This window comes from Ipomoea triloba, chromosome 13, assembly GCF_003576645.1.
Source record: "Ipomoea triloba cultivar NCNSP0323 chromosome 13, ASM357664v1".
Classification (NCBI taxonomy): domain Eukaryota; kingdom Viridiplantae; phylum Streptophyta; class Magnoliopsida; order Solanales; family Convolvulaceae; genus Ipomoea; species Ipomoea triloba.
The window spans coordinates 16,837,399-16,848,248 of record NC_044928.1 but is presented as its reverse complement, the minus strand read 5'-3'; the positions used below and the strand labels follow the sequence as shown (position 1 = coordinate 16,848,248).

General features: G+C 33.6%; 1 protein-coding gene across 1 annotated transcript; it reads right to left on the bottom strand.

Moving 5' to 3' along the window:
- Positions 1-430: 430 nt before the first annotated feature.
- LOC116001281 (protein RKD1-like) lies at positions 431-985 on the bottom strand. Its single transcript, XM_031241165.1, has one exon. It carries the CDS (start codon positions 983-985, stop codon positions 431-433), a length of 555 nt encoding a protein of 184 aa, XP_031097025.1.
- Between the last annotated feature and the right edge of the window lie 9,865 nt (positions 986-10,850).

Below are 10,850 nucleotides of genomic sequence, written 5' to 3'. Positions count from 1 at the left end.
AGAGATTTTTTTTTATATACATAGTATTCTCCATCCATGCTCTCTATGCTTATTTGTGGCTAATATTTTTGGGAGGAGGATCATCCTCATCTAGCCAAGCAAGTACCTCCTGTATTTCTTCTGGTGCTAATTCAGGAATATCAGGAAATATAGGAGCTTGTGATGAACTCCAGGTGTAGTGGAAGGAAAAGCTTCCGGTGCTAATTCAGGAATATCAGAAAATATAGGAGCTTGTGATGAACTTCCAGGAGTAGTTGAAGGAAAAGCTGCTGGATCTATATACCTTCTCTTTCTAGAACTATTCCTATCACATTTGTCTCTAAGCCTTACTGTTGCTTCAGCCAAGTCTAAATTTGGATTTTGAAGTATCGCATCTCTCTCGTCCTCCAGCCCCTTAATTGTTCTTTACAGTTCAGCTTGATCCTTGATTTCACCAAATTCCTATATCACACTTTGTTAAACCCCCTTCGAAAATGTTAAGGTGAAAAAGATATAGGAATATAGAAATTACCTGAACTTTTGCCAATAATCTGTCCAGACTCACGAGTTTTCGATAAGGCCAGTAGGAAATTCCCACTTCCCTACACTTTTTCTTAAAAACTTCGCGCCCAACCTGCAATTCCGCTGCAGCTTGTTCAGAAGGCAGATAAAAATATTCAGAAAAGTTTTCAAAAGTTAGCGTGGTAGTATCACAAAATGTTCTTCTAGCTCTCTTTCTCCCACGAAATACACTTGCATTCATAGCTGCTACATCTAGCGTTGCAGTGGTATTATCTTCCTCCACTACTACAGCAGCACCTTGATCAATAGCCACAACATCTGTACCTGGTGAAGCAATTATCTCTTTCGACTCTGGTGGAGCATTCTCAAAATTTTCGACAGCAGTAAAATCTATACTTTGTGCACTATCTCTTAACGGTGATACGATAATGTCATCCCAAAAGGAAGAGTTATCCGAAGATGAGGGATATGTCGTATTTGCCATTTCTTTTATGTAAGCTATAAAATCAAGGAGATTGATGGAACGACGAATGGTGATTTTATAGCAAAGGAGATCGTGTGAAAATTGTTCAAACAAATTAAGGGTTTCAAGGAAGGTCGTACTGTCGAAAGATATTAATTATCACCTCTTACTGTTCTCGTCCATTGCGGTTTTCAATCATTTTTATCACAAGGGAACAGTGATCTATCGGGGCTATGCCTTATTGTGAAATGGTTAGGTTGATCCTATTATTAGGGTCTGGTATCCTATTTTGTGGAATAATCAATTTTTGCTAACTTGTGGCACAAGCAAGCAAATGCACCATGGCGCAAATGATTCAAGAGCAAGGATTTCATTCCTATCCAGCGTTTCTTTGATGATGTCAAAAAGGGGAAAAGAATGACAGTCATTTGGTGCAAAAGAAGTCTAAAAAAAAAAAAGGATCGCAAAGAGGTAAATATTTGGTATACGTGTTCTTTATTTATTCTTGGCATATACATAGGGGGAAGGAGTTAGGGGGAAGGAGTTATTCAGTACAAGTTATTTTAATTTTTTGGTATGAAGAATTGTTTTTGATTTAGTTTGTATAAATGCATGATTGAGAAATATTTTAAAATGAATTAAACCAGTCTCAATAATGCATGTAGGAATTTTATTGTCTGAAAACAATTCTTCTAAGTCAAAAATCATTGTTAAACTCATCTATGGCTAGTCGAAATAAAATGAAAATTTTTGAAGTTTATATTTTTCAAAGACTAAGCCAAATGACTGAGTATATGTTTTGACATCATCAAAAAGGGGGAAATTGTTAGGAATATTTGTATTTAGATTTTGATGAGCCAAAAATGTATTTTAGTTTGAAAAATTAGAAAGCCAAAAATTTCGTAGAGGTATGTATCTAAAAGAGTTAAGAAGTCCACTTGGAAGAATTCTTGGAGAATGAAGGAACTTTGTTCGAATTGGACGGAGCTTAAATTTAATTGGAGCACTAGAAAAAGCAAATGGTTGAAGTAGCAGAGATGGTAGAAGACTTGTATACATGGTGAAGGGTCTCTGGTTCGAATCCCCTAAGCCACGAAATTTTAGGAAATCAGAACTTCTCAGAATATTACTACTTATATATTATTTACAGGCATAGTAAACAAAGGATTGAGCAGAGCATTGGAGTTGAACTTGGGAAATGATCTAAGTGGTGCTGTGTTCGAATCCCAGGAGAGTTTATTTTGAGAAAAATTAATTTAGATGAAAATGCACATTGAAGACTGCGAAAATGCACATGGAAGATGCGAAAATTCATGAAGGAATATTACAAGGAAGTAATACAAACACTAAGGACAAATGAAGGATTTTACAAGGAAGTAATACAAACACTAAGGACAAAAGAAGAATATTACAAGGAAGTAATATAAACACAAAAAGACAAAGGTGTATAAATCTGATTTGTTCAAATTATCCCACTTCAACGGATATATTTGACTGATTTGCTCCAAATACTACACTACACTAATTATTTTAAGTTATTAAAGAAGGCCTTTCGGCCAGAAAAGAAAAGTTGGAGGAGGAATATCAGGAGGGGAGAAAGAAAAACAAGCGGAGGAATATCAGTTCTGTATATTTTGAATAAGCGGAGAGACTGATGACCAGAATATCAGGAGGCATCACGCAGGAATATCTGGAGATGCAAAGACAAAGGAAGAAGTCTGAAGAAATACAACAACGGAAATACAACTCAGCACACTACCTAAACCACATGGAGACTGCAATCAGCACATGAGATCAACAATAAAGAATTAATTTTTTCCAACGGATTAATTCTTTCATCAGCTATAAATACGGGACACTTGAGCAAGAAGAAGTAAAGAGAAAAAAAAAAGAGATATACAAGTGATAAGCAAGAAAGGCAGTGTGAAACATCTGAGAGTAGCAAAACAAGAAAAATTCGAAAAATCAGAAACCCATATCTCTAGTCCTTGAGAGTTGGAGAAAAATATTCTCTTTTACTACCTTGTATCAAAATTTCTACGTGGTGTAGACAGATGGCTGAGTAACAAGAGAAGCTTGTGAAAACCCTAGGGAGTGTAGCTTTGTGCGAGACACTCGTTGGTGTAGGAGTATAGCTTTGTGCGAAATACTCAATATCTACTAGGTGTAGATAGAAGTGCTGGGTTGGCACTTGGTGTTCACTATTGTATCTGGGTGATTGAAGATAGTGAAAGGAGTATAGTGGACGTAGGCTGGGTTTGGCCGAACCACTTAAAAAATCTCTCTCTCATTTATTTACTGCCCATATATATATTTTTGCTCTGCACACATAATATTCATGCTCACACACACACTCTAATTTGGAGCATAATATTTTCTAAACCCAGTTACTATTTCGTCACTATTCATCACTATTCATTCTTATCTGGGTTTGCTATTATTTGTTATCTCTTACGTCCGTATGCAAGCCAAATTTATTATATATCACATTTGAGCTATTCCAAGTATTTCTATCGTATTGCATGTGATATATCTCATCTCCTTCACTGCGTTTTAATTATAGCACTTTACGTACTTTATTCCGCTGTGCATTTCAAGTTGAATTTATTCACTTGGAATTATTTTTAATTAAAGTGTTATTAATTTTTAATTTGCTTGAAAAGTCTATTCACCCCCCCCACCTCTAGACTTTTCACCACCCATTCGGGACCAACAGGTATATTATTCTAACCCACAGAGTATATATCAAATCAAGTGATGGTCATTTCATGATAACACGTGACTTTAACAAGGATACATTTTGTTTACTCATAAGGTACATTATTTTAGAGCATAAGGTACATTATTTTAGAGCATAAGGTACATTATTCTAATTCACATAGTATATTACCAAATCAAGTGACAGTCATTTCATAAAAACATGTGTCCTTAACAAAGATACATTTTGTTAACTCACAAGGTACATTATTTTAGAACATAAGGTACATTATTCTAACCCATAGAGTACATTATCAAATCAAGTTATGGTCAGTTTATGAACACATGTGATCTTAACAAAGATACATTTTGTTAACTCACAGGGTACATTATTTTAAAACCTAAGGTACATTATTCTAACCCATAGAGTACATTATCAAATCAAGTTATGGTCAGTTTATGAACACATGTGATCTTAACAAAGATACATTTTGTTAATTTATGAACACATGTGATCTTAACAAAGATACATTTTGTTAATTCATAGAGTACATTATTTTAGAACATAAGATACATTATTCTAACACATATAGTACATAACCAAATCAAGTGATGGTCAGTTCATGAACACATATGACCTTAACAATGATTTATTTGATTAATACATAAAGCAAAAAAATATGTTCATAATTTTTCAGGTGCATATACTAGTACAACTTCTTTTAATTATCAGTTGATGAATACAACTAGCCTCAACAAGGATGCATTTTATTAACTCACAAAGCAAAAAACATGTTCATAATCTGTCAAGTGCATATATAAGTAAACAAAATTTCAATACAACTTCTTCTAATTATCATTTAAATTGCTTTGAGACTTAGACCTAACACAAACCAACTGTGAACTAGTATTGCCACTAGGATGAACAAGATACTACTACCAACAATATCGGAAACAACTTGCTGCACAAAAGATTAGATTGCAGCCTTTGTGTTATATTTAACCGTCTTTGCATAATTCTTTCGGCTTCTTGCTTGGTTATAGTTTTTTTTTTGTACTATACTAATTAGCCTTCGATTACGGTTGCCTTTTATACCACTTTGTAAAGGATTCTGTATACCACCACTTTGCATAGATCTTTAAAAGTTATCAAAGCAAGTAGGACCAACCTCACCTTCAATCCTTCTTCTACCATCTTCAAAAAGTACTTCACAAAGTTGTCGAGCTCTGCAATTGTCTTGACTTTATAGAACTAACATTTGGAATTTTCTGTCAATTTCTATAACACAAACTGGAGAAGCAATTGTAAACATACTAGAAGAAGATGCAATATCCATAATCCTGACTTCAACCACCTTTTTTGTCCACCTTTTACAAATATATTTCTCAGGAATTATTTCAACACAATGAATGTTCAAAATACGCAAGCAATGGTAACAAAGAACTACAACATATATTCATATCCTTAATATTAGCTTGGAATGAAATGAATGATCTACATACTATATCATATCATAGCTTAGCAGAAAGAGTGAGTTAGTCGGAAATTAATTAGTATTCATCTTAGCTTCTACATACAAAAAGCTCAAATGCATATTGTGTTGAATTTGCAGGTGAAGAGGGAAAAACTAAATTAAAATGAACTTACATATTGTGTTTATAGAGAGTTCAAAGAACTGGAAACTTGCTGGTAATCAAGTTATGGAAGGTCATTACTCAGAAATTCACTACATCACACCTTAAGATAAAATGCATATCATGCAAACTAAGAATTTTATTGATTTCTCAGTGACAAATATCAGTATAACACCTGGTTAAGAGCTTAATAGGAATTGGACCTATAAAGAAATTAATGAAATCATTCTCATTTCCAATGCTTATGAAACCAATGCTTATGAAACCAATGCCAAGAAAAGTAATGTGTGATCAAATGTTTCTATCATTGACAATGAATCATTACAATTCAGAGGTGGAATAAAAACCCTTCAATTCCCATAAGAATAGCAGAAACAAGATTTTTATTTTAAGTAGGAAAAATAAAACCTCTGCAATCCAAAAGATTTATTGGGTTTGACGTTTCCAAAGAATATTACTGTTTGAAGCTCAGTTTCAAGGTAGAATTTTTTTTACAGACAAAGAACTCAAAATTTACATAAAAGCCTCTAAAAGTTAACATGAGAAAATAATGTACCCTATGTGTTAAAATAATGTACCCTATTGATTAAAATAATGTACCTTGTCCAATCAACTAACCAAACCCTAGACACAATACATCTACTGCAATGCGATGCAAATCAGAAAAATACGCAAAAGACAAATCTGAATCAACATCAATTGTAGAAATCAATTCATCATCAATCAAAGCATTCGAATCACCTATAGTATAGAAAAATAAACAAATATAAATTGAAATTCAAATTAAAAACAAAACATAAATCATATGTTTACCTGTATTAAGTTGAGAGAGAAGCGAGAAGGAAATAGCGAAGAGAATTTGTAGACAAAGAAATCGCAATTCGCGAAGGTAAATCAGCAATTGGAAATCAATGTGCCAAGCAATTCGGAAACAATTTGCAGAGAGAAGAGGAGAGAGAGAAATCAAAGTAGCGAAGGAGAGAATGAGCGAGCAACGCGATGACTACACAACAACGAAGGAGAGAATGAATAACGGACAATTGACGCCGTTAAAATCAAAGTAGCGAATTTTATTTTTTTTAGGATTAAACGACGTCGTTTTGTGGCATGGTCCACACAATAATTTGCCCCCCCCCCCCGGTAAATTCTCAAATATCCCTTCCCATCCCATTTTCGTTCTCACCCCACCTCCCAAAGTCTCATACTTGAAGGGTGTTGAGTCGTGGGTTAGAGATTTAAGGATTATGATATTGGGTTTCTTACTTTGAATTTTTTTAACTTTTAATTTGGCCCCATTGATTTCGTAGATCCTTTCAAATAGATACTCCGTTGTCATGCAATTGGCCTCAATTTATATATTCATTTCATTCTAGCCCTTCTCTACATAGGCCAAATATAATTTAAAAGAGTATAAATAAATAAATGGTATATATAAGGCCCTTGTTCACATCAGGACTATATACTATAAAGGACTATGAGGACTAATCATAGCCATCAAATCAAAAAACATAAACGACCTAGATTAGAAGATGATTAATATGGTAATGACACATACAATTAGTAATTAAGGGCAAAGATGATATTTTATATTAATTAGTATTATGGAAGGCTTTTGATTAACTAATATAGAATCACTATTGAATTGTAATTAAGGTTAGAAAATCAATACTGCATTCCATACGGACGAAACAAAAAACAAACCAAAGACTCACGTAGAAAATGTTATAATCACTGATGTGTACTTATTTACTGAGTATTGTGTGCGTATAACGTATGAGTTGTGTGCCTAACGTGAAAAATAATAGAAGTAGGTTAATGAGAAGTTTTAAAGATAGTTTTTTTTTTTAAAAGGGGTTATGAACACCGGTGTGTGCCTATTTACTGAGTATTCTGTGCCTTAGTATTTCCTTCCTATCCGTCTGGGCACACAATTTAATTATTGAGACATACATTATATTAGTAAATGTCACACATTGTATGTTTCCTTACGCATACGGAATATAAGTAAAATATATGCACAAAATTCTTCCAAAACAAAAATTAATAAAGCAAAAGCATTGAGTAATCAATCTAACACTTAAAAAAAATTATTCCTTAAATTTTTCATTACCTACTTCTATTATTATTCACACTATGCACACAACTAATACGTCACAGGTAATTCAAGTATATACATGAAGCTGATGCAAAAAACTCTTCCCAAAAAAATTAATAAAAAGCAAAGCATTTGAATACGACGTAGGCACACACCGGTGTTCATAACCTTTAATAAAAACAATTATTTTTAAAACTTTCATTAACATAATTCTATTATTTTACACGTTAGGCACATAACTCATACGTTATAAGCACACAATACTCAGTAAATAGGCACACAACAGTGTTCATAACCTTTTCTATGCCAGTCTTCAGTTTGTCTTTTGTTTCGTCTGTATGGAATGAAATACTGATTTTCTAACCTTAATTATAATTCCATAGTGATTCTATATTAATTAATCAAAAGCTTTCCATAATACTAATTAGTGTAAAATATCATATTTGCCCTTAATTAACTAAAAAACTAATCTAAACATTACCTAAATCTACACCATTAATTTTTAGAAATCAATGGCTAGGATTGATCCTCAAAATTCTCTATAATACATTAGTCCTCACGTGAATAAACTTCTATATATATATATATAAATATGTGTGTGTGTGTGTGTGTGTGTGTGTATACACACACAAACACACACACACATATAGGATCGCGTTCAGGTGCGTACTGGTCACCCATGAGAGAACTGCGGACGAATCGCAACGCGCCACGTGTCATGAATGTAGTTGCACCTAAGGTTATAACTAGGTGTACATAATGTTATAACTATGTGCACCTAGGTGCACCCAGGTGCATAAATGTTAACAAGGTCAATTACTTACACTTTTAAGTGAAAATAGGTGCACACGTGCAAGTAAAATGTATTACAAGTGTAAGTAAATTGTACAATGAGCATTAATACTAAGTGCACCTAATGTTATAACTAGGTGCATCTAATGTTCTAAGTAGGTTCACCTAGGTTGCACCAGGTGCATGAATATTAACAAGGTAAATTACTTGCATTTGTAAGTGAAAATATTTACGAAACTAGATGGATGAATATTAACAAGTTAAATTACTTGCACTTGTAATTGAAAATATGTCCGAAAATAGGTGCACTTGTAAGTGAAAATAGGTGCACTTATAAGTGAAATTAGGTGCACTTATAAGTGAAACTAGGTGCACCAAAGTTCTGGTTATTTACAAAAATGCGACCGCGTCATTTTTTTAAAATTGCATCTGATTCGTTAATCTGGGCACGTGGACGGTTGTGAAGCATTCTCATTGCTTACCTGGGCGACAGTACGCACGAGAGTGCAACCCTATATATATATATATATATATATATATATATATATATTTCTATTCAAATGTGGCCGCGCCTTCCCATGCGGCCGGTGCGAAATACACCATTATGTATAGAAATATACACCACTCAATGTTATAAAATGCACCACAATGAAAATACACAAAAACACCAATAAACACACCACACCCAAAATAATGCACCATAACTTCCCTGCCCCAAATGGTGCATTTTCTAACACTGTGTGGTGTATATTTGCATATCTAGTGGTGTGTTTTGTGGTGATGTGTACCTAATAGTGCATATTTGTGTGGTGCATTTTCTAACATTGTGTGGTGTATATATGGATATATAGTGGTGTGGCCGCACTGACCGCACGTTAAGACGCGACCACACCTGATTATGACTATATATATACATATACATATATATATATATATATATATATATATATATATATATATATATAGGGAGCCGTTCACGTGCGTACTGTGCGCCTAGGTAAGAAATAAGAACAAACCCAAGTCGTTGATCATCTTTTATTCAACGTCAATAGTTGCTCAGGATTTTTCGCATCTAGCCGGCGGTAAGGGGTTTCTTGTCTTTTTGCTTTTTATTTCCTAATCTTTTAATGCTATTCACATAACACCTCATGTGATCGCGTAGGCGCCCCAATTCTTCCTTACAAAATTCGTCGTCGAACTACATGTATGAGTTTGTTGATCGTGTAGGAGTCATAGTTCTTGTTTCGCATAGGCATCCCAATTCTTCTTTACTAATTTCTTCGGCCAACAACATGTCTGAGTTTGTTGATCGCGTAGGAGTTCCCAGTTAGTGTTTACCAATTTCAAATTCTTCATCGATTGTTGTTGGCTCATACGATCGCAATGGAGTCAGGTATTGTTTGTGTTTTGAGTTCGTGTATTATATGCGTTGTTACCAATATTGGATGCAGTTTTTGTTATAATTTAGTTGCTTTTGTAAATAATTAAGTTATTTTTTAATTGCATATATATATATATATATATATATATATATATATATATATTGTGTATTGGATGCATTATGTATACAAATTATATGCACATTGACTTATAAGTAGGTGGAATTCATGTTTAATTGTATTTATTTTATCGTAGATAACTGGTGCATTTTTGTTATAATTTAGTTTCTTTTGTAAATACGTAAGTTATTTTTAATTGCATATATATTGTGTATTGGATGCACTGTGTACACAATTTATATGCATATTGCTTTATAAGTAGGTACAATGCTTATTTAATTGTATTTATTTTTAATTGTTTTTTGTTGATTCCAAGTAGATGCATCTTTCGGTAGTATTGGGTGCATCTTTTATATGATTTACGTGCATACTATGACTTACGTATGTAATATTTAGTTTTTTGTTGATTTGAAGTAGATGCATCTCTGTTTAGTACTAGGTGCACATTTAATATCATTTACATGCTTATTGTGGTTTAAGTACTTGCACTAATTATTTATTGTATATAGTTTATGCTAGAGTCTCAAGAGTTATACATTTTTTTGCATTTATTACATAATGGTGCATTAATTTAAAGTAGTTGGACACACAGGTGAATGTGATTTTTATCGTTTGGATATTTCTCCTGGTTTGACAAAATATCATGTTCCTGTTTGTGAAGATTCGGTTAAATCTATTGTTGGGAAGGTTTTTCCTTATTTGGATTCTGCTGTTGAATTTTATATTAAGTATGCTTCAGTTGTGGGGTTTGATATTCGACACAGCACGATGAAAAAATCTAGTTATGGGGTGATAGTTTGGAAATATATTGTTTGTAGTAGGGTGGGTTTTAAGAATGTCGTTTGTATGGATAGCTCTTCAGCAGCAGAATTGGATGGTGTTGAGTGTTCTGTTAGAAAGAGGCGGAGAAATTCGAATAGGGTTGGGTGTAGGGCTCGCGTTGCTTTTAGATATGCGAGTAATGGTACTTATTGTATTCACTTGTTTGAGGAGCGTCACAATCATTCACTATCCTCATTATTGTCAAGACGATTTCTTAAAGGGAATAGGAAGATTGGGGTTGGTCACATGAAGTTCGTAGCTAACTGTGTAAAAGCGAACATTGGGCCAGTGCAAAGTTTTCGGTTGTTCAAGGAGATGGTGGGGAGTTTCTCAAATGTAGGTGCAA

Coding starts and splice junctions, on each gene's coding strand:
- LOC116001281 (XM_031241165.1), bottom strand. CDS start 985: ATGGCAAATACGACATATCCCTCATCTTCGGATAACTCTTCCTTTTGG.